Below are 26,126 nucleotides of genomic sequence, written 5' to 3'. Positions count from 1 at the left end.
GATAAACACTTCCTCAGCCAGGTCATAAAGTTGACACAATAGTGATAAGCTATGTTGATAATATGCACCTTTGATGAGATGTGATGAAAATAGCACTTTACCTCTGTGGAATTCCCCAATCTAATCATAAGAACAAATATCAGATAAATTGCAGTTGAGGACCATTCTTTAAAATACCTGACCAGTAATCCCAAGACTTTCAAGTCATCAAAAATGAACAAAAAAAGCCCGAGAAACTGTCACAACCAAGAGGAGTCCTAAGGAGACATGACAACTAAATGTAATGTATCCTGGATGGGTTCTTGGGACCGAAAAAGAACATCAGGTGAAATCTAAGGAAATCTGACTTAAGTATGGACTTAGTTAAAAATATTGTATCAGTGTTGGTTTGTTACTTGTGACGAATGTACCATGCTAATGTAAGATGTAATGTAATATTGATAGTAGAGGAACCTGAGTAGGAGTATACAGGGGAACTGTCTATTCTAGCTTTGTTTGTTTGTTTTTTATTGGAGTATAATTGCTCTACAGTGTTGTGTTAGTCTCTGCTATACAATGAAGTGAATCAACTACATGATTTCTATAAAACTCTATTTTGTTCTGAAGTAAAAAACTTTATTTAAAATAGTAAAAGATTAAAAACCATAATGATAATATTCTTCCATCACAAGATAATTAACACCTATATGGGTGTATACTGCCTGACCACAAGACTTGAATTAATCATATATTTATATTAGTAATCTCTGAAACTTTTAATAGGATGCAAAATTATTTCTTGGAGAAGGAAATGGCAACCGACTCCAGTATTCTTGCCTGGGAAATCCCATGGACAGAGGAGCCTGGCAGGCTATATTCCACTGGGTCACAAAAGAGGCAGATACGATTCAGTGGTTAAACAACAAAAATTATTTCTACCTCTAATAGTACACATTCCCAGGATTTGAGCATTATGTATGTTCTAAATTTTGGGCTAAACCTCAGATAACTATCATATTTACTGGATTTGATGACAAACTATTTACCTTTCCTTAGAAGGTTTTTCTTCCTCTGTTACTTTGGCCAACCATTCCATTCCCACATAACCATAGTGATCTCACTATGTTATTTTACTTTATTCATAGATGGAAGCAAAACTGGATTAAAAGAGCCCTTTAATATTTAAAACACATTTATGGGACTTCCCTGGCAGTCCAGTGGTTAAGATTCCATATCCCAAATGCAGGGGTCACAGGTTTGATCCCTAGTCTGGGAACTAAGATCGCATGCCACATGGAGCAACTGGAAAAAAATATCAAAGGAGATGATGTAGAGCTTGTTTGAAAAGTAAATGATGTAGCTAGACTTTTCACTATCTCAGATTTCACAACTGTGCTAATTTTTATGATTGCCTTTAAACATGTTTGTGTATGCATGCTTAGTCATGTCCAACTCTTTGTGACCCTGTGGACTGTAGCCCACCAGGCTTCTCTGTCCATGGGATTTTCCAGGCAAGAATACTGAAGTGGTTCACTATTTTCTTCTCCAGGGGATCCTCCTGACCCAGGGATCAAAGCCGCACTTTCTGTCTCCTGCATTGCAGGGGGATTCTTTACCACTTGAGCCATCTGGGAAGCCATTAAACATGTATAGATGGATGAAACCCACGTCTCAAATAAAGTAGGGAATATACTTGTAATTGATGGCTCAGATGGTAAAGAATCTGCTTGCAATGTGGGAGACATGGATTCGATCCCTGGTTTGGGAAGATCCCCTGGAGAAGGGAATGGCAACCCACTTCATTTTTCTTGCTTGAAGAATTCCACGGACAGAGGCTACAGTCCATGGCATGGCAGAGTCAGACACAACTGAGTGACTAAGAGTTTCACTTTCACTCTTCATAGTTGTAATTTTGGTCTTAGAGTTATGCAGCAGTTGTTTTGTGGAACTATATTCTTGGAAAGAAAATTGTAATAATAGTTTTAGGTAAAATTCTTGAGTAATTCATTGATGCTTTTGATTTATCAAATTCCTGTTATTATCTTTAAATAATCTCTTATACACAAATGATAGGCTGCATCAATGGTATGATTTTCATGCAGATAGTGATGATTTAGCCAGCAAGATATTTTAAATAAACATGATATAGTTGAATCATATTATTCAAATATATGAGACATTGGAAGTATGATGCAATTTTTAGTAACAAATAAAATAATTGTAGGAAATCTCTTCCCATTTCATGTTACTTGTTCAAGCTAGAAATGTCAGAAAATAGAAACTGAGTTATCTTCTTAGACTATTTATGACAGCAGTTTTGTATGATTATGTGTCCCCAGTTGCAAAATTCTGTATAAGAGTTGCTCAAACTCCAAACAAGTTACAACTTATTCACAACTTCATCAACTTATCACAACTTAAATATAATTACCAAGACACCAAATTCTAAATGCTGGAATTTAAAGAAATTTGAATGCGTATCTTTCATTTAATGCAAATAGAATGTGTGTATTTTCCTTTCCTTGAAGTAACAAAGTGATTAAAAATATTCTCTCCCTATAACACTACTCAGTTTCTCTATTTATTAGAAATCAATTAATCCAAACTCAGCTTTCACCTGTTGTATGTACTAAAACACGAGGTTACTCTTGCATTTTAGAAAACGTACATTTTTTTGTTGTTAAAATGATGAAGTTTTTAGTACTAAACTATCCCATTTAGATTAGCTTATGCTTCCCAATGTTTTTGAGCATTTTCTTTCCGATAGGGTATAATATCTCATAGCCTCTTTTGTTAAAAGTCAGAATTGATGCTTTACTGGATGGATCAGCCACATTGATACGCCATTATGATGCTAAATAAATGTACTGAATTAAAAAAAAACCACCACCACAACCACCACCACTCCTGGTACTAAAGATGTTTGCCAACATAGAATTTGTTCACTCACACAGTGCATTAGGGCAAAGTCCTTTGAAGTCAGAGGCCGCTGATTGTACCTGACTTCTTAAAAAAAAAAAGACGGCTTTTTAGTCAAAGAAGCAATCCAGTGTGGTGTATCGATTCGGCAACATCACAGCTGCTCCTAATAAGTGGGAGGGAAGGGCCGTTTCTCTGGGGCTGGAATTACTTTTCGATTGCTGGGGCCACAGTGTTGGTACTCTCATTTTGCTGTGCCACCTTTTCTGATCAATACCGCATCACCCAGCAGATAGTAATTAGGTTTCAGAGAGCCATTCAACAAAGATCCGTGTTGACTGCGATAGACAGAGCCAAGGAAAAGGTCACACAGAATCAGCAGCCAACTAAAAGGTGATGGGTAAAGAAAAGACCCCTTGCCTGAGAAGTACTTAGCTCTTTTTTAATTACTGTAATTTTCAACAAAAGTCAGAGAGTGAGATGATGAAGTGAAGCACTTTCCTCCCTGCTGTTCCTGATGAGGCTTGATAGGCCTCGAAATTACGCATTGACTCCCCGTTTGATTTCTCCCAGTGTTTAGTGCTAATAACCTGTAGGGCCTCTTTTTTTCTTTGTACCTCTCAGTCCTAGTGTCACTGCAGTAATTACACTGTGTGAAATCTGTACCGCAATCACAGCTGCCAACTTCCAGCTTCACAGGCTGGGTCAGGCCGAGTATGGCAGGAAAAAAAAGGCAGCTAATAGCTAAGAAAGAGGGAAAGCTTTTTTTTTTTTAATTCCTGAAATGCTTTAATGAATTTTAATAAAATTCCATTATTTCTAAACTGTGTACAAGCATAACAAATTCCTAGAAACAGTAAGGATTGGATGGAGGCCGTGCTCTTTATTCATAATCAAACTTTTACAGAAATAAACACACAGTCAGTGCTGGAAATAAATGGAAATGTTATCATTGTTGATCCTTTGTTCATTCAGGGGTGTAAGGAAGTGGATCCAGGACTGGCATTCTTCTAAACAATGCTGGATTCTGTAATAAAAAATTTTTGAAAAATGTTTCACAGCTTTATTTGTTACCTTTCAACAAATGCCCTTCCCTTAAACCATTCTTTCATCATTCTGAGATATGAGTAACCCTGTATATTCAAGTAGTACCCGCTGGCAGAATCAGGTACTAACATCTTCTTAGACATTGCTCTCTTGGGGAGTTTGGAACTCAGGTTCAAGAACAACTGCAGTAGCAACAGCAACAACCCTCTAGAAAATCAAGGGTGATCTTTTAAAAACTGGTTGCTTGTTAAGGCAAAGAGGTAAAATTTTCAATTATAATTGATGTTATTACCCTAGTTTTGTAAACACACCTGTAATCTCCCACAGAACTGTGGTACAATGCCAATAGACAAAGCATATTCCAGCTACATAGTATGAAATTTTTATATGCTAAGATAAAAGGTTATTGATTGTCACAAACCAATTAGTATCATAACTTGGGAAGCTCTGAGGTATGAATTCTCAATCTTATATGTAATAGATATAGTATAAACAAGCATTAAGTAAAAGTAAGTGTTAGTTGCTCAGTCATGTCCGACTCTTTGCGACCCCATGGACTGCAGCCCACCAGGCTCCTCTGTCCATGAGATTTTCCAGGCAAGGATACTGGAGTGGGTTGCCATTTCCTTCTCCAGGGGATTTTCCCAACCCAGGGATCGAACCCGGGTCTCCTGCACTGCAGGCAGATTCTTTACCAACTGAGCTACAAGGGAAGCCCCAAAACAAGTATTAAACAAGCATTAAAAAAGTGTAAATGATAAACATCAATAATGTGTATTGATGAGATTTTTCAGCATAACCAAAAAGATATTAAAGGATGTATATTTAAAAATATATGATTAGTCTTAGGAACTTTATTCATGACACATACATGTTTACTTATATTCATCATATCGAAAGTGAGTCTTACATAATGGTTAAAGTGCTGATAATCATTGATTAATATGTTTTTTATGTTATGAAAACTGCAAATTTTAAGGAAACTAAAGTGACAGTAAAATGAATTGCTGAAGTGTTACTGCATTAAGATCATCAGAAATTAATGAATTAATGGAGATCAAATTCCATTATTATGACCATCAACTCAAGAATTGTTTTGGGGTTATTACCACGGCACATATATTGCATTGAATGATAGGAGACAGGGACACGGGATACAGACCTTTCAGAGATCATGCCACCTATATGGCTAATCCATTGATCTTTTTGGTAAAAGTAGCATCATGAATACTTTGTATTTTAGAATCAATATAAATTTCCCCTCCCCTCACCCCCACAATTCATCATCAATTTGCCTGGTATCTCCTATTAAAGGAGAAGAGGAAATTCCTTCCTGACCTTGCAAATGATCATTTTCTTTGTTGAAGCATGAGATTTGATTGCCCTTGCAATCTGGGCTCACACTTACTGCCTGCATTGTGAATAACAGTTCCTTTCTCAATCATAGTGTTTGACTCTATGACCTACCACAGAAATGAATTCCAGACACAGACGGTGCATTGGAAAATGGAGATGAGAGTTCTTTGATACTAGATGTTCGAAGTATTGAGCTAGGAGCATTCTGCTCTGAATTCTCTATAAATGCAAATCTAGCTGGATCACAGAGGAGGTATCCAATAGTTTCAGGAAGCATTTGCCCTGTGAAATTGTACTTGAAGATCCCAGATTGGATACCAGTGTAGTTTTTTTGTCCCTACCTGGATTAGAGAAAATGGAGACTATTTTGCCTGTAAGTATGGCTGGAGGAGAGCAAGCCATTTTGGTGTATTACTAATTCAGACTTGACTTCAGAATACTTGATACTGATGTAATCAGGGTAAAAATTGACCTTTGCTTCATTAGTTATTTGATAATAAAAATATTCCTATGGTGCTTTGTAGCTTATAATGTGATTTTTCTGGATTAAAGTTATCTCATTTGATTTTCTTAATAGGCCTCAAGGTAGGGAAGGATTATTGTTATTGGTACAAATCCCCAGTAATTATGAGAATAATATTAGGAGGGACTACAAGTAATACTCAGGAAGGCAACAGTTTTGAAGCATTCTCAGATGCTTTTGTGAAGGGCTTATTTGCTTATAAACAGTGTGCTCATTACCAATGAAACTTACCAACTCTTTTAGGCATCCAAAGGAGTTTTACCACAATTTGAAAAAAAAGACATTGTTCAATATTGGCCTTTTGTGCATAGCTTGGGGGCTTCCCAGGTTGCTCAGTGGGTAAAGAATCTGCCTGCCATGCAGGAAACATGAGTTCAATCCCTGGGTTGGGAAGATCCCTTTGAAGAGGGCATGGCAACCCACTCCAGTATCCTTGCCTGGAGAATCCCATGGACAGAGGAGCCTGGTGGGCTAACGCACATGGGTCTCAAATAGTTAGACACAACTAAAGCGACTTAGCACACACGCACACGTGCTTGGCTTATTCCACCTGGCAAAGTGTTTTCAAGTTTTCTCCATATCAACGTATATGTCAGATTTCCCTCCTTTATGGCTGAGTAATATTCTACTACCTGTAATCCCACCTTTTGTTTATTGATTGTTCTGTCAGTGGACATTTAGGTTGCTTCCACCTTTTGGCTATTATGGTTATGGATACTTTTAATTGAAGAATTTTTTAATTTAAAACACCATTGAATACTCCCAGTAGGTAAACTTACTTTTATAAGGTGATTTAAAATGTGGATATGATTGCTTCCATAATTGTTTTTATTATCATCCCTTTGACATACTCAGAGTATTTTGCTGGCAAATATTTATTGCCTTAACTTGAAAGTCCTATACTTTACTGAGCATATTTGAGTACTATACCTTAGATACTGAAAAGACAGACATGGATAGAGGACATACATGTGGAGATGTGTGTGTGCCAAGTCCCTTCAGTGACTCTTTGTGATCCTATGGCCTGTAGTCTGCCAAGCTTCTCTGTCCATGGGACTCTCCAGGCAAGAATACTGGAGTGAGTTTCTATGCCCTCCTCCAGGGTTATCTTCCCAGCTCCCGGTTGGAAGCTGCATCTCCTGCGTTGGCAGGCAGGTTCTTCACTGCTGGTGCCACCTGGGAAGCCCAAATATAGAGATAGTCATGGCCAAATATAGTATGTAGGTTTGAATTGTTTGACCTGCACAGTATGTATGAATTTAAAAAAATAAATAGTTTCAGATATCTGGAAATCAGGAGATTTTTACATTTTAATGTAAAATTAGATTTTGTTTTCTCAGAAAATCTGGAACATCTGACAATATCCTAGACCCCTTTTCCACATGACAACATTTTGTGGGGCTGAGTGGCAGTTGCCACCTTTAGACAGAATTCATATTCTTCAGTTGAACATAAATTCTATATGATCTGCTTTTCTCATTTTTACTTTTCTAGCCCCCAACAGACCTGTTCTCTGAAGCTCTGCTGTATTTAACACATGACTAGTCCAAATTGAGACATGCTGTTTGTATGAAAATCACACTGGATTTCAAATAGTTGGCATGAAATAAGAGGGCAAAATATTTCATTAATAATTTTTGTATTGATTATATGTTTAAATGGTAATATTTTGGCTCAATAAATTAGTAAAGTAAGTTTAACCTATTCTTTTTACCTTTTAAAAAATATGGCTACTAGACAATTTAAGATTGCATATGTGTCTCACATTAGATTTCTGTTAAATATTGCTACTCTTGTTGGTCATGTCCTAGTACAGGGGTTGTTAAGCAATAGCCCATGAGCCAGATCTGACTAGTTGCCTGTTTTGGTATGGTCCACCTGTTAAGAATGATTTTCACAGCTGATTCTTTGCTTTTTTTTTTTTTTTTTTTTGCTTTTTTTTTTTTTTATTATAGGGAACATTTAGCTTTAAACCCCAATTAATTGAAATATTGTTCCTCTCAAAAGAATTTAATTTTTCTCATTAGTCAGTCAACCAGTAGTTCAAAACACTATACTCAATTATTCTTATCACTATTATTATATTTTGAATTTCATCAAAAGCTTATGAAAATTGTTTTTTCTCTTGTTATTCAAGTTCCTATATTTTATCCTTAATGTTCCTTCTTGGTGTGCAAAGCCTAAAATATTTACTATCTGTCTTTTCACAGAAAAAGTTTACTAACCATTGGTCCAATAGGAAGCTGATGCAGGCAGCTTTCTGAGGAAGTTAAAGATAGTGGAAATGCTTTGGATTGTGATAGGCAAGGATTCCAATCTTATTCACTGATCTAATCTCTGAGTCTTAGTTTTTTAGTTTTACAGTTTTATCTGTAAAATGGCAATAATGATTCCTTTCTAAATTATTTCATAATTAATAAGATACTGTTAATGTAGGTAAGATACTGTACAAGATATTTTGTGGGATAGGTAACTCCAGCACTTCCTCTGCCTAGCATTCTCTTCCTTGTCATACCTGACTTGGTGCCTTCTTGCCCATCTTTAGCTCAGATCATTTCTGGTTCAGAGAAGCATTTCTTGCTCTAGCCTTGAGCTTAGGTTAGCTCTCCCCAGAAATCCTGCCTTTTTTTTTTAATGCTTCTCGTATTTACTGCTGTTTGTCCCATATATGTCTGCCATCTAAGATTTTAATATCTAGAAGGGAAGTGTCCTGTTAACCGCTATTTTATAGTACTAACACAAAATAAGTATTCAATAAATTTCTTTGAGTGATGTTGATGCAAAATACTCTACAAATCTCACACACACACACACACACACACACAAACTAGAAGAATTCAGAGGGAGGAGATTTGTTTTTTCCACAGAGATTTCAAGGTTTGTGTCTAGAAATTTGGGTCATGTTTTAGGACATATAGTTTAAATATATTGATACTTTATTCATCCCTTCTGCAGACTTGTATTTTCTCATTCATCTTTCTTAAAGATAAATGAGAAATACAGGCAAAACACTAAACACAATGCCTGGCACACAGTAAGGCCTCGACAAACTCTCTTTTCTCTACTTGTGGATGATGATGGTAAATCAGAATATTGAACATAAAATAACCAAAGTATCTATGTATTAGATAAGATTGAGAGATCAAAAATTTTGGAGAACAGAAGGGAATCCACTTTAAGCAAATTGCAACACCCAAATTCAAACCACTCTCAGCAGCAAAGTCAACTTTATTTTTTTAATGAACAGTATTTGAAGTAAAGGACAGTAAAAACTTAGAATCCAAATCAAGTTATGAAAACCAAAACTAAATTTTGTAATGTCCTGAGTTTATACACTCAGTTCAGTTCAGTCACTCAGTCATGTCTGATTCTTTGTGACCCCATGGAGCGCAGCATGCCAAGCCTCCCTGTCCATCAGCAACTCCTGGAGTTTACTCAAACTCATGTCCATTGAGTCGGTGATGCCATCCAACCATCTCATCCTCTGTCATCCCCTTCTCCTCCCACCTTCAATCTTTCCCAGCATCAGGGTCTTTTCAAATGAGTCAGTTCTTCGCATCAGGTGGCCAGCGTATTGGAGTTTCAGCTTCAGCATCAGTCCTTCCAATGAATATTCAGGACTGATTTCCTTTATGATGGACTAGTTGGATCTCCTTGTAGTCCAAGGGTCTCTCAAGAGTCTTCTTCAACACCACAGTTCAAAAGCATCAATTCTTCGGCACACGCTATTTAAGGTTTATACAATGAGTGTCTGTGTGCCAGAATATTTCTGGTCAGAATGACAACTGGCAGTTGTGACTCCCATCCCTTTAGAACACAAGGCTTAACAGCTGGGAAGAAAAAGCCCACAGTAGGATTCATGTTAAGCTTTCCTAACAGGAGTGGACACTAAGACTCTAGAGATGACAGAGCTGATAATAAAAGGCAGCCTCAGGGTTTCCTCTTCCAACCTTAACTAACCTTGAAATGAAAGTCACCCAATATATAATTTTAAAAGGCCAGATTTGGTTGATGAAGATAGATCCACAAGATGGAGTCATTATCCTCCTTACCAAGCTTTAGGGATTTCTGGAATTTCATTTGAGAATTCTATGTATTCCATTCCCAGGTCTTCAACTCTGTTCAGTTTAACTGGTATTTGTCAAGTATCTACTGTGTGCTAGGCACTAAGGAAATAGAGTTGAATACAGAGTCAGAGTCTATTTTAGAGGAGCTCAGAGTCTGGTGCAAGAGAACAATGTGCAAGAGACTCCAGTTCACTGCATGTGTGCTGTAATAGTGCCCTGCACATTTACTGTACAGCCTCAAAGATGGGCTCCATGCCCAGGACTGAGAACCATTCGGAGCAGTCTTCCTGATGGAGTTGAACCAGAATGTAGTCAGAGTGTGTGAGTGTGTGCATGTGTGTGTATGTAAGGAAGGTAGTGGTGGTACAACCTAGAGTTAAGGCCATCTGTTTTTATCCTTGTATCTTTCTTGCATCCTGGGCTCAATTGTGTCCGACCCTGTGACCCCATGGACTATAACCTGCCTGGCTCCTCTGTCCACGGAATTTTCTAGGCAGGAATACTGGAGTGAGTTACCATTCCTCCTTCAGGGGATCTTCCTGACCCAGGGATAGAACCGACATCTCCTGCATCTCTTGCATTGACAAGTGGATTCTTTACCACTGCTCCACCTGGGAAGCCCAGAGTGGAAAGTTAGTAAATAGCTAATCATACAAATGTATGAGTTGGTGTGCTAGAGTTATGAACAGACCGCTCTGGCAACACAAAAGGAATGACAGATTGCCTCAGGAAAGGCCACCCGAAGAAAGGTTAGAGGAGACTTTATTAAGCAGAGAAGAGAATTTTCCCCAAATGGTCCAAGTTCACTTGCTATCTCAGACTAATTATTATCCTCAAGCATGTCCTGGTTTGAACAGTAAATTACATGGTCACACCATATAGAGCAGCAGTGTAGTGGAGACTTCTTGCCTTCCAGCAGAATCATCTTCTCTTTTTGAAACTTGGTGGCACTATCTCCCAACCTGACTTGATGCTGGAGATGGCCCTGTGACTAAGTTCTCTTCAGTGGAATAGGAGCAAAAGTGATGTGTTCCCAGCAGCAGAAGAACTGAAGAAGAATGAAAATTAAAAGTTAATGTGCTGCTTTCCCTATCACAAACTTCTCCTGTCACAAAACTAACTTGCACTGTAATAAAGGAGAGCTTGAAATCAGGTGTGACACTGAAATTTTGAATAAGGATGAAATTTTAAGAGACACAGATGTAGAGAACAGACTTTTGGACTCTGTGGGAGAAGGCAAGTTTGGGATGATTTGAGAGAATAGCATTGAAACACGTATATTACCATATGTAAAATAGATCACCAGTCCAGGTTCGATGCATCAGATGGCACTCAGGGCCAGTGCATTGGGACCACCCTGAGGGATGGGAGGGGAAGGGAGGTGGGAGGGGGGTTCGAGATGGGGGACAAATGTACACCCATGGCTGATTCATGTCGATGTATGGCAAAACCACTATAATATTGTAAAGTAATTAGCCTCCAATTAAATAAATTAACTTACCCCCCCCAAAAATTTTTTAATACCTGTAAGTACTAGGTGGTGATAGATCTGCTTAAGATGTCTTATAATGGACACTTCATGGCACTGCCATGCAATGAAAAGCAAGTTGCCAGATAATATGGAGGTAATACTATTTCTGTAAACATAAAATCCATATATTTTACATGTACTTATATTTCTATATATGTGCATAGGAAAAGATCCAAACTGTTAAAGACAGTGAACAGTACCTCTGAGTACTCATTAGTTGCACTAATCAACTGTATTAGAATGCATTAATAGAAATTTTCAGAATGAAAAAGTAACATTGAGTGTTAATTTTGATAATCCTAGAGATGAAGGGAATGTTAGGTAAGGAATTAAACACAAGTTAATACGTTTGATGATAGCTGCAATTAGTCAGTGAATCTTAATTTAGTTTTTTTGTACATACCTGAAATAAAAGTCTCCTGAAGTTTCCAAATGTAATTTATTTTCTTATTAATGTCATCTAATGTCAATTTGTATAAATATAATTCTGATTTTTAGCTCTGAGTTTTCATAATTAAATGCTCTAGTATGAAGGACAAGTTTGCCAATCTGTCTGTTACTATCTAGCTGTTTCTTCCATTTTAAAATCATATTTTCTGATATATCCAAGATGTAATTAAAATTCATGGGCAGAGGAGGCAGACATGCCTGGATTTGAATCTCAGTTTTTTAATTTTTTTTTTTAACTTGTGTTATAAGTGAGTTACTTTATCTCTTTAAGCATCAGTTACAGGACTTCCTAGAGCTCTTTTGAGGATTAAACTCTACACTGCATCCCCAGTGCCCAGAATGACAGAGTAGACAATGAGAATCCCACCCTTATCTCTACCCAGTCTTTGCTCTCATCTTAGTTCACTTTTAAGAAGCAGTAAATATGGTTTAATGCAGTTATTAAATAAGATAAACCTTCCATTGCCCTGCATTAATTTACACTACCCAGTCTCTCAAAAAAGTTTTAGCAGGCAGTTGGTAATTTGAAAGTAAAGGTGTTAATAGTATTTTACCTCTTTTGTCTTTTTTGTAAATTTCTTGTTTTCTTCTGAATTATATTTTATCTTGTAAAGATTGAAATAAAATGAGGGAAAAGATAATTATGTTGGGTCAAATGTGGACAGAAGACAGATTTTAAAAATTAGTAGTAACTCATACATATTGGTAGTACAGGAAAATAAAGCAATATTAAAAAGAACCTATTTTTTAATTATAAGATTTATCATGCTTATGTATTAATATTTCAGAAAATTTAGTTTGTAGATATAAGCTGTTATAAATTAAAAAAAAAGAGCTACACTACCCAGAGTTTCACCTTTTGAGTAGCTATTCTTAATATTTTAGTGCATATACTTCTCATATCCTGATACATATTTAAAATCTTATTTACATTTTGAGACCACAGTTTTTCAGTTACTATGTTGTTACCATTTCCCATTATTCAGTATTCCATAACATTATTTTAAAGGGATGATGATATTCTAGCCAAAAGCTTTATTTTACTAATATTCTTAATTTTGAACATTTATGTGTGCAATTTTTTTTACTATTGCAAAACAATGTTTTGTCATCATTTTAGTCAATTTTCTGGTGCATATCCATGATTATTTTTTATTGAAAAATTCCTTGAAGTGGAATGTTTAGATAAAAAGTTGTGTATATTATAAAGATTTGATATACATTGCTAAATTTTCCTCTAGTAAGCTATAATATTTATGCTTTCATTGGCAATACTTGAAAGCACAGTTTCCCTGTATTCATTAATCCTTGAATTCACGAATCCTTATTAGTAGAAATTTTTTTTTTGGACTGGTCAGTCAGTAAGTTAAACACATCATCTCATTGTTTTAGTTTGAATTATTTTATTAATAGTAATATTTAATTTTTTGTGCTTGTTTTATTTGGCCCTTGTATTTCTTTTATGAACCATATATTTGTTTCCTTTGCTTCTATTTTCCTTGGTGTTTATTTTTTTCTTAATTAATTTTTTAGTCAACCTAAAGTGTTCTTTAAAAGGAGAAGGGGGCGGCAGAGGATGAGATGGTTAGATAGCATCGCTGACTCAATGGACATGAGTTTGGGCAAACTCTGGGAGACAGGGAACGATAGGGAAGCCTTGCATGCTGCAGTTAGGGGTCACAAGGAGTCAGATGTGACTTCACAACCGAACAACAACAAAGTGTTCTTTATATATTAAGTATATGAGTCTACTTCATGTTGCAAATATTTTCTCAGTATGTGTTCCTTTTTAATTTTATTAAATTTCCTTTTTAAGATACAGAAGTTTAAGACTTTCATTTAGTTAAATCTATCAATGTTAGAATTTTTCAAACTCTACAAATTCAACTATATTATATCCTAGCATTTTTATGGTTAAATCTTTAAGTCACTAAAAGTGTTAAAAGTAAAAAAAAAAAAAAATAGATCCAACTTATTGTTCTAAAGTATTTGTTAGTTGGTCATTCTAATTCTACCTGCAAAATCCACCGTTTCTTTGTTGAATTGAAATTTGGGCCACAGCCTCTTATCTGAACTTTCTGGGACTAGCAGAATTCAGAATTTGTTATGTTTTGGATTATAGAAAAGTAATGTAGTACGTAGACCATATATTATAGAACAACTGTAGTAGGAACTGAAACAGTTCCCTGAAATAAAGTACTTCAGTATTTTCACAGTAAAACATTCACACTAAGTGAGATAAGTCTATAAATTAGTCCTTACTAGGTTTTATTGCCTGATAAGTTCTAAAACAACATTCAGTTTTCAGAAATTTTTGAATTTTGGAATTGTGCCTAAGATATATTAGACTTGTATCATATCTAACATGTAATAAAGCCCTAAATATATAAGCTTTGTCTATTTTGGCTTGATAATTAGTTCCATTTTCTGTCTTATGCTCCACAATGTGATATACTACTTTAGTGATTTTTGTTTTAATCTATGTTTTATTTTTTTTTAATCTATGTTTTAATATTAGTTTTACGGTCTTCTTTTTTACCCCCAAATTTCTTGATCATATGTTTTAGGAATATTACAGAATTTTTTCCTCAATAAGACAAATTACATGGAGAATTATAGATTAATTTGGGGGAAGCATAGCCGACAGGGTTGAGCTGTGTTGACAGTGGACAGAGCTGTGCTTCCTGTGTCTGGGTACTGAGTCACTTTTGTATTCACTCTGGAATAAATGTTTAGTGGTCCATTTTCAACTTTCAAGACCAACTTGAAAATTGCTGGTCTCGACACATTTTTGAAAGTATATCTGGCTGGACCTCTGAGACACTCTCATGGTTATTAACACCATATACAGTATTAGCATCTTAGAGCCTCCTAGCAGCCATGCTACAAAGAAACCCATTAATTGTGATTTAACCTAGTGTTAAAGAAAATCATTTGACTACAAAATCCCTATATCACAATATCCAGCACATAGTTTAGGAAATAGTTGTCTGGTGCAAAGTAAAAGTACTTAGAATTTGAGGATTTTCATCCATCACTAATCTATCACAGGTGTTTATTGAATGTTCTGTTATGGTTTTGTTTACTGGAGGATATAAAAGAATTGTAAGACATGGTACCTTACCTCAGGAACACACGCAATGAAAACAACCAGGGAAATGCTGACTGTGGAGCTGCACTTCTCAATGGACTGTTAGCCCTCTGAAGGTACAGAGGCATCTAACTGATATTTGTATTACTGGAACCAGTACAGTGCATTGTTTATAGTAGCACTGCCTTCAGTAAATACATTAGATGGAAGAATGAAAGAAGGGAGAGAGGAGCGGCACTGTCTTCGGGACATGGCAGTCTATTTTGGCTCATACATGCATATGAGATGAGGACAAAGCCAGAGTGAGCCTTACCAATGAGATTGAACCAAAGCTGGGTGACGAAGGATTAATGGGGACATTTCCCTCATCACTGTGGGAAGTAATGATTGAAAATAGGCTTATTGCGCATGTAAGGCATATCACAGAGGATGATACGGCTGAAGACGAGATGGTTAGATAGCATCACTGACTCAGTGTACATAAACTTGAGCAAACTCGGGGAGATAGAGGAGGACATGGAAGCCTGGCAGGCTGCAGTCCATATAGTCGCAGAGTCAGATACGACTTAGCTACTGAATAACAACAAGGCATATCATCCCCAGCCTAACCCATGTTCAGACACTGTTTCATACTGATAGAGGCCCATCTGGCTTACCCTGTTTGGGCCCCAGAGCCTAACTATGGTTCTCAAGGAGTTCTCTGATTAGATAGCTACTTTAGCGGGTGAGAGAAAATGTGGCTCATTACTTTGTGTAAAAACTGAAAAACATTCTAGTGTGGGAAATGACACAGGGCTGCTCTAATTAAGCAGCCTGCCACACATGCCTCTCAGCTGAACTCTGTTCCTTAGCTCAGTTGATAGACTGACTCTCTTACACGTGTGTACACACTTTGTGTGCAAAATAACTAAATGACTGAGGTATTTTCTGACACATATTTTCTGAGGTATTTTCTGATCGCTTTCTTCCTGAGCTCTTGCCCACCGAATCTGGGGGGAAAATAACTGTCCAATTCAGTTCAAAGCTTAGTCTGAACAGATCGTTTAAATAGTTATTTTAGATCATTATTTCTCTCAAATAGACTCTCCTGTGTTCTCTTGGTTTCCTTTAGGTAGTATATGGAAGAAGAGGTGTGGCTTTCATATCCTTAAGGCACCGGGAGAAGGGGCCCCTGGCCTCATGCTGGCCCATTGGAATCACTGGTTAGCACGGCAGCTGCCTGCCATGGTCTTGTCCCTCTTCTGCCTCCAGTGTGTGGACTTAGTCTCTTCTCTTGGCTTTCTCTGGTGGTGCTTCCTGGCTGATACAGTCTGAACCTGACTTCTGTGATGTTAGAGATGGCCCCCAAAGGTCTGACTGAGACGCCCACCTGGCTCTGGCTCGGCTGGTTTGTGGGGCCGCTCTCACTACAGCCACTCTCCTCACCGCGCTGATGGCCTGTGGCGGACGTCACTGAGCCAATTCCCTGTCACGCGACGCAGAAACCGAAGGTGGTTCCGGGAAGCTAAACCCAAGCCACACCCTAAAAAAGGAGAACTTGGGACCTAATCCTTCTGGCTACTTTCCTGCTTCTCTCTCTGAGACTTCTTCCAGTTTTCCCCCTAGGACAGAAGGAAGTAGGCTTCTGTTTTGTTCTTGCATTACGTCTTACTTATTTCTGATTCCAGCAAAGGCTTAATAATAGTCAGTCATTACTCCTAATCTACAAGAGAATTTATAGGCTGAATCATTAAATTTAGCTGCTTATATGGTTAATTGGGGGTGAAAGGTAAAGAGTTTTCTTGAGAGGCACATCTTTCAGGGCAACAGTGTTTTTTTTTTTTTTTTTTAAGTCAACAGTCGTATATGTAAGAGTATTGTTTCGTTGCACATTTCTGTTGTACATGACAAAAGCAATGTTATTGTGACAAATCCTAGGGATGCCTGGAATAGTTTGGACAGTCACATTCTTGGAAAGGCAAAAATGAAAAGGATAATTTTTAAACCATTACTCTAGTTACATTACCCATTATAATACCTGAAGGACACATTATTAAGACTTTTGAGTGGGATAATTTTAGTTACTAGTAATAGAGGCTCATTCAGATGGTCTAAAGTAATGGGACATTTATTGTGAGGACATATATGACATATCTGTTAGAGTTTATTGGTTATAGTCAGTGGGGTCTGGCTTAGGCTAACCTAGGTGAAAGAAGAATTTAATGGGGGTGGCAGGTGATAGCAAGTGGGATTCAAGGAAAGACCAAAAAAAGGGGCTGTAGAAAGAACTGAAACAACTCCGGACATCTGGATTTAAGGGACAAACTCTTGAGTGTGCTATTAATGGGACAGATTCTCTCCAGCTGTTTACCTCTCTGTGTGGTTTCCCTCATGACTCTGTGTCTCTGAAGAAAGAGGATGATTAGTCTGGGAGAGTTAGGGATCTACCCCTTGGCCAAAGTAGTACAGTTCCTCCAAAACTTCACACGATAGTGGAAAAAATGGAGAATCAGGGCAAGCTGAGTTGAATTTAGGCAAGTGGCTTTCCTGAGGGTTTCTGTGATAGCTCAGTTGGTAAAGAATCTGCCTGCAATGCAGGGAGACCCTGGTTCAATTCCTGGGTTTTCTAATTAGTCTTTCCAAATTGTGACAGAATGTCTAGCAGAAAGTTTATAATCTGGCTACTAAGTCAGCACTAACTCAGCATCACTTTCCCCACAGAATGTAGAAGAGCTAAAATTGTTTTATGATTACTTAAAACAAAACAAAAAACAGGGAAGGAAGGAGATTTTTAAAGAGGATTGTTTCTTCAATTAAATATTGAATATTTTGAAGGTAAGCACAGAGAATTCTCTTTTATATCCCTTTAGACAAACTATAAATTTTTAAAATGTTTGTAAAGTATTTGCTGTTTTTTAAATATTATGAAAATTTCTTTCGTAAATTATCTTTTAAACTGACTTCAAGAAGCTGCAGACTCTGGTAAAGGTAGCTTTTTTTTTTTCTCAAACAATTGGCAAGGATGGGAGTGGAATCCCTGGCTTTAGAAGGCCTGGACTGTATAAACCATCTTGATTGCCAAATGTCTCAGAACTAATAATATATGGCAGAGCCAGAATTCACAGCCAGTTTTAAATTAGAAGTTCTGCTCCTTCCCCAAGTCTAAAAGTGGCACTCTTGAATTTTTTTGTAGAAGGAATTTAAGTGGGATAACTGGGTTAGAAGTGGGAGCTAGGTCAGGACTTTCTTAAGGGAATCCCTTAAGACCGGAACTAAGTATATATATAGCTTGTGAGGATGGGGCTGAACCAAGGCAAAGCTAAGCACTAAGTCCTTAATTATGCCCTCAGTATAGGACCAGCACCTACTTTATAGTTAAATTCAAAAATAGATTAGGTATGGGTTGCACTAGCCATCTAGTCCTTGATGTCGTCATTCCTTCCAGTCAGACCATTGCCAAAGCCAACTCACTTGGATCAGCTCTACCCTTCCTCTCTGCTTATGCTTTAAGGCTCAGGATTCTCCCTTTCCCCTTCCAAAGTCATGTGAAACCAATCAGTAATCATATTTAGAACAAATTTCATCATGTAATTAATTACTAGTTAGTAATTAATTAATATGAATTAATAATATTGCCCTATATTATCACTTCTTTACCTAGTTAGACACTACCCATCATTTGTGACTTTCTGTCTTCTCCAACCACTCCATCCTCCAATAATATTTTTGTCTTTTGTATTTATAGGTTTATTGTTTGTACCTTCCACTGTATACTGTTTCTCACTTTCTATTTTTTATCTCAACCATGTTGCACTTTGCTTATTTGTACCTAGATAAATGTCTAGTACAGCATGTGAGAGCATGTTATATGACTTAATGTTGTGATTTTCTAAATTGGTGAAGTGATTTGGAATCAACTGGATTCAGTTCTAGGTTCCACCTATCTCCTTGCCTACAACCCCAACTTTATTTAATTAAGAGCTAAGCTTTTATTTAAAGATTTCAGAGACCACCCCTCCTTGCCCCACCATGAAGATCATTTATTAAACAGACCAGGTGTATTTTTCATTTGCCTGGCCTAATTATAAGCCTTCAATCCTGGTTCTGGTGCTTCTTCACAGTCCCTAGCTTGATTTTGAATAAATAGTAGATTTTTAATAAACATTAAGATGAAATAAATAGTATAATATTTATATCTTATGAATTTTTAGATTTACTTCAACTCTAAAGGATATTTAAATTCATTTTAAGTCAAAAATAATACAGATTTCTCTAGCATTGTAAGTGTTAAGTACATAGAATCATTTCTTAAAGAAATTAACACAAAAACAGGAACTTAAAAAAACCCCATGAGTGTTCCATGAATTACCTTTAATATTTATGGCAGGAACAGATAGTATTTATTTGATATATTGACCTGTTTACCAATTTCATTTTGTACATCTGAACTTTTCAAAACATTGCTTATATTGTGGTTTCATCTTTATTGGCAGGTAGTGAACCAAAAATAGCAGCCTGATCCAATTTAAAATGATACAGGCTCATTATTGTTCAATTATTTTACCAATTTTTTTGTGTGTGGCCACTCTTTATCAATTACATTAATGCATTTCTAGACACAAATTATTTAGGTTGACAGAATTCAGAGTTTTTCCTGGACATACATGGTACCAAATAGTGGCTTCCCCCACCCTCCTAGCCGCCACCTTCTGTTCCCATACATAAATGGCAGCCAGCAATGGCTGGAAACAAAGAACTCTCTCCCAGTCTCTGAATACAGTGACATTCATTCTGAGAGAAGCAGGGGCAGCTTTTTGAAAGCCGACTTCTTCAGCTCAACAATAACACACAATGAGTTATTGACTTGTTTATATACGGAGCTCTTTTCAGTAACTAACTCTGACTCCCACAGTCTGGACAAATGATTGATTTCGTGGTTAGAAAGAGAGAAAGCTCTCGCGCTAAACTCTGTAGTGCAAACTACTTCTTCCCCATTTGTTCCCTAACTGAATAGGACCTTATTAAAATGCACTTTCCAAAAAAATACCTGCAGCTGGTCTTTATAACCATGTTTTGTATATATAAATAAGTAATTTGTCCCAGTCTTTTGTATATTAACAGACCATTGGAAAACTTGTCAATATATATGAAGGCTGATTGTCCTGTTTTTTATGCTAAACTGTATTGCCTATTGATCTGCATGTAAAATATGGGTCAAGTAATTTATTAATATATCAGTATTTACTGATCAAAAATAGATTTTTGATAGAAAGATAGATTTGATTGTCTTTTTGGGTTATGTTGCTTTATTAAGAGCATTATACTCAACATGTATCACATGTTTCACATTTAAATCATTAGCTGTTCTTCTGGAGAACATTGAGAAAACTGCATCAGAACTACAGTCCAAGCACTGATAGGTTGGCTGGATAAATAGGCTCTTCTCTTTTTGACAAGTACCTATCTGGAATGTCAATATAAATTACATAGAACATACCAGGTTGTTTGATTACCGTATCATTTATAAAGACATTAATAATTGGACTGTGGAATTTACTTTAGAGTTATTTTTTCCTATAAAATAGATTTTATTTTATCTATCATGTTAAATTGTTACACAGTCTTATGATTTTCATAAATACACCTTAAAATATTTTGCTTGTGTGTGTGTGCTGAATCATGTCCGACTCTATGTGACCCAAGGATTGTAGCCCCCAGGCTCCTCTGTCCATGGAGTTTTCCAGAGAAGAATACTGGAGTGGGTTGCCATTTCTTCCTCCAGGGGATCTTCCCGACCCAGGGATGGAACCCAGGTCTCTTGTATTTCCTGCATTGGCAGACAGATTCTTTACCACTGAGCCACCTGGATGGAGGAAGTTAAAAGTAAATAGCACATGGTTTACGGTAAAGTTATCCACAGCAAAAAAAGAAAATAGGAAAGAATAGCCATATAATGTTAATGATATACATAAAATGAGATAGCTGCTTTTCTATCTGTATTTCTCCAGCAGGAGGTCTTCAGCCTGTTTTCCTTTCTAGGATGTCCATAGCACAGCTTTTCTGAGCCAGCACATGTTTGAAGAATTCCTCAAAATTAAGAGTACTTTCTATTATGTTCACAATGTGCCATATGTTTTCTATAAAACTATTCATTACTCATCTATGAGCTTTTAAGGCTTTAGAGAAAGTAGAATATCTGCTACCTTAGCATTAATACAGTCCATGGAATTCTCTAGGCCAGAATACTGGAGTGGGTAGCCTTTCCCTTCTCCAGGAGATCTTCGCAACCCAAGGACTGAACCCGGGTCTCCTGCATTGCAGGCGGATTCTTTACCAACTGAGCTATCAGGGGAGCCCTAGCATTAATAGTTTTATGTAAAATATAGTTTAAAAGGTAACCACCACTAGAAATCATTTCATTGGGATCTGTTGTTTCAGGTGTAGTTTTGGATTTCTTTTCTTAATTCATAGACATTGTTTGAGGGGAATTTCCTCCTTTTTAATCTTGTTTCTCTAATCAGATCGTTGTCTTTAATCATTTTGTTCACTTCTCTTTGACAGAGCCATCATGTTCCTTGTTTCTTCCACATCTGCTACTGTCTTTGACTAGTCCCTTGACTGTTCTTTTCTGGTTGCCATTAATATTGAATGAGCCCACTTTAACATAGTTTTGGAAGGCCAGTGTTTGTTACTTACACCCTTTTAAAATCTTAGTGGCAAACTCTAATGAAAATGGTGAATTAAACCTTCACACTTAACTTGTTGATATTTGAGTATAAGTACCCAAATATTTGTGGGTATTTTCTCACTTTAAAAAAAGGCCATTAAAAAAAGAAAAAAAAGGCCATGATATAATTAGAAAATGGTGACTTGATCTTCCACTCCTCTGTTTGGTGGAGATTTGACTTTTCATAGTTTTATACAAATTGGAGCCATCTTTCCTGTTTTTTTTAATTGAGAGATATATTGAAAACTGATTGCCACAATGTCTAGTTAACCCTCCTCACAGTTAACCTTTCTCATAGTTACAGATTTTTTCCTGTGATAAGAACTTTTGAGATCTATTCTCTTAGCAACTTTCATATATGTAATATGCTGTTATTAATTATAGTCACTATGCTGTACATTACATCCTCACTACTTATTTTTAACTCAAAGTTTGTACCTTTTGACTTCCTTCATCCATTTTGCCCACCCTTCAACCCCTTTCCCACCTATGGCAACCACCAATGTTCTCTGTATCTATGAGCTTTTTTTTTTTTCTAAGATTCCATATGTAAATGAGATCATTCATTTGCTATTTATCTTTCTCCATCTGACTTATTTCACTTAGGGTAATGCCCTCAAGGTTCATCCTTCCTGTTTGTTTTTTATTTTCAATTGGAAGTTTCTACCTCTTTATACATGAAAACTAGCTTCAGAAATTTCAAGTCCATTGACAGAAAATTATTTCATGTATGTTAGATAAGAACAGCAAACCAAAAGCATCTAATTTTGTCTTAATGAAGAAACAGAATGTCCTCCTCCGGAGTGACAGAAGAATCTTACTATTGTTATTGTGTCTGAAATTTGAGGAAGAGATTGAGGAATGTTAGAAACTGCATTCTCTTAATTTGACTTTTTACTTTCAGTAATTTTCTCTAGACTATTATGTTAAGATATTTCTCTTTTAGAATGTCTGGTCTCTTTTCAGAAAAAGCCCCATGTATGTATCCTTGTGTTTTGTTGACAGTTTATTTCTCACTATCATACCGGGTTCTCTGTTTGGTACTGTTTGTGATACTTTTCAATAATATTAATAAGATTTTTCCCTCAGCTTATGTAGATTAAGATAGTGCTATAAATTAAATGTAAGAATGAGGTGATTTTTTCCAACTGTAGTAATTTTAGAGGTAAAGAATTCCTACTTTTTAAAGAGTTACTTGAAAGCAGCTCTAAATGTCATGGCCCTAGGAGGCCTCATTAGAATTGGACTTACTGCTGTGGCATCAGGGAGTTTCCTAATTCTGTTTTTGTTTCGTTTTGCTTCCCTTCAAAAAAGATTTGTTCTGAATGTTTTTACATTTGGAAATTAATTTTTTAAAGAAAAGATGATCTTGGTGACAGTTTACACATAGGCTTTCATATGTGGAAGTTGAGTTTGATATTTGACTTTTTATAATATTATGTTTTCTGTATTACTTTAGCACAGGAGAATATATATTCCTTTGGGAGATTAATTCTAAGAACAGTCTCACATGATGGTATTTTCCCATTTTTATTGAGATATAATTAACGTATGACCCCTGTGTAAGTTTACGGTAAATAGCATGATGACTTGAACTTCATACATTATGAAATGATTATCACAATAAGTTTAAACATCCATCATTTCATATAGTCTAAATTTTTTTCCTTGTGAACTCTTAGGACGTACTGTCAACTAACTTTCAAATATATCATGTTGTATCATAACTGTAGTTACCATGTATGTCACATGATTTTTGTTTGTTTGTTTGTTTGTTTTCAGTGTTTCTCAATCTAGGAAAGGGAATGGCAAACATTGCCTGCTGTCCAAATTCAGTCTGCCACTTGTTGTCTTTTTTAAGTTTTATTGGGACATAGCCACACTCATTTATTTATTTATTATGTATTTCGTGCTACATTCCCTGGTGCTCAGACAGTAAATAATTTGCCTGCAATGTGAGAGACCCAAGTTTGATCCCTGGGTCGGGAAGATCCCCTGGAAAAGGAAATGGCAACCCACTCCAGTATTCTTGCCTGAAGAATTCCATGGACAGAGGAGCCTGGTGGGCTACAGTCCATGGGGTCGCGAAGAGTCAGCATGACTGAGCAACTTTCACTCTCTCACTCATTTCATGCCACCTAGGCAGAGTTGAGTAATTGCAAAAGAGACTTATCTGTTTCCCTTTCCCCAGAACCTAAATATTTCTTATGGAAATATTTGTCAACTCCTTATCTAGGGTGATCCTCAGGATCACCTAAGGATTCCTTAGGTTTTTCCCTTCTACCAAAACAGAATCTCTGATATGCTGAGCTGTGTCACATATCAGTAGAAGAAAAGTTTACAGATTTGATACTATTCTTATAGCATTGACCCCTGCCCCCATTTTGTCCCAAGTAGAGGAGTGGGTCTTCAGGCAGGGTATAGATTTAAGATTCATGTTAACTCAAACATGATTTGCTAGGCATACTATTGAGAAAGCCTATTTAAAACAACAACAGCATTAACAAAACAAAACAAAAAGCATGATCATTATTTATTCTTAATATTCACTAAGAAAATACTCTATGGCATGTCCGTTGTTTAAGAACTGTTAAATATTTCAGTTTAGAAGTTTTTGTATTAGGCTGTTAACTTTCTTTCTTCCTGTTATTACCAGTCTATTAATTGAATATTATTATATGAGTCTAGCTTTTTCCTTTTTTTTTTTGGAAATAGCATTTTGTTTTGATGGGGATTGTTTATAAAGAATGGATCACATTCACTTTTTTGTAACATAAGTTTATAGAATACCGTAGAAAATCTTTATCGGGCTCTGTTCATGGAGCAGGTTGGAAGTAACTGTTAGGTATTTTAAGATACAGCATACTCTGCCATGAAGTACTGTAAATCATTCTGAACTGTTCTAGAGTGAATTGACATTTGGTTTTGGTTTATATCCTTGAATTCTTATCCTGACATAACAGCAATCAATTTATTCCCCACTGGCAATGAAACATTTTACAAGAAATATCAGTCTAATTTTAAAAATGTTGCAGTTAATTTTGAAAAATGCTTTTAAAAAGTATTCACCAGTGTCAAATATTTGCTATTTGGAACCCCCCTCCCAAATTATATTTTAGTGAACTTAAAAACAGTAAAAGTGGAAGTGAAAAATTCAGTGCGAAATGTTTTAAGTATAAAAACATTTTGACTTCTTTAATCTAAGTGGGATTAATTTTCACATACATATAGGCCAAATTAATTTGAAATCACCTTCCATGATAATGCTGAATTAGTTGTTTAAATAAATGTTGCTATTAGGTGTCAATATGTGCCTATTTTCATGTCATTTGCTTTTTTTTTTTTTTTCTAGTTGAAACTGGCTGTGAATGAACAGAAAGGGAAAGTTACTGAAAAAGTCATTCTTTCAATGACAGTGAAAGAACACCGTCAGGCACAAGCAGAAGTAAGGAACTTAATTTTTAAACTGTACTGTAAAACTGTAATAAGTACTAATTATAAAATTAAGACAAATTTTACATGGGTTTGGTAGTGAACCAACTATAGTTATCTGATAACAACAATCAATGAAAAAACTGGTCAAAACTGGAAATTATTTTATTGATATAGGCACCTTGAAAATTATCTTCTTGAAGGAATTAATCATATTATAATTTTCTGAAACTACTTATAAATATTTTCTCATAAATGTCCTAAATTAGGAAATTATTACATGCAGCCAGAATCTAGGCATTACAGAATGTGCTAACATAGGAAAAAGATTACAATTTTATTGAACTTCAAATAAATAATAAAATCTTATTTTTATTTTCTGACTTGCTATGAATAGAGTTATCTTTCTGTATTTGATGAATGTTAGCAATGTTATCTCTTATCTCGAAAAAAACTGTAGTTTATAAATGTCAAGGCTAAGTGAGCTAATCATAAGATTCTGTAGGCAATATTGTAATGAAGAACTATTAAAGCAAGGCTTCTTCTCTCCAAAGCTCATGCTGTGAGGTTGACAGCATATTCCATAAATGAAATAATAATACAAAATTGGTGTTAGACAAAAGGGGAAAATGATTTTCATGTAGTTTCCTGGAATGCAAAAGCATTTAATCTTTGTGAGGAAAGATCATGAATTTGCTAATTTCCATGTACTACTGTCAGTAAATAAAATCTATAAGCAACTTAAAGAATAAGAGAGCGTGAATATTTAAAAATTAAACTTTCATGTAATTTTCTTTTGACATTTTGGCAGAGAAATCTATCCAAGCTTTAGGGTTTTAATATTTTTTTTATCACTGTAATTGCATTTCCTTTGCTAGCTGTGTATTTTAGAATAGATGAACAGGTGCAATGCATCAAATTTTCCTGAGTGAATTCAATTCTTTAAGTTAGAGACTATATTAATATTTGAGACTTATATATGTGCAGTATTAAAGATTATATTGTAAACATTGATTGGAAATCTC

At 35.9% G+C, this 26,126-nt stretch overlaps 1 protein-coding gene across 1 annotated transcript in view; it reads left to right on the top strand.

Annotated features, from left to right (window-relative positions):
• DCDC1 (doublecortin domain containing 1) overlaps positions 1 to 26,126 on the top strand; it is a 455,120-nt gene that overhangs the window by 175,159 nt on the left and 253,835 nt on the right. The window contains exon 9 of the mRNA XM_061149231.1: positions 25,022 to 25,114. Coding sequence (XP_061005214.1) covers positions 25,022 to 25,114 — 93 coding nt within the window. The remainder of the gene's footprint in view (positions 1 to 25,021; positions 25,115 to 26,126) is intronic.

Source organism: Dama dama, chromosome 1 (genome assembly GCF_033118175.1).
Source record: "Dama dama isolate Ldn47 chromosome 1, ASM3311817v1, whole genome shotgun sequence".
Lineage (NCBI taxonomy): Eukaryota > Metazoa > Chordata > Mammalia > Artiodactyla > Cervidae > Dama > Dama dama.
Note: the sequence above shows the minus strand (reverse complement) of the source record. Positions and strands in the feature narration are given on the sequence as shown.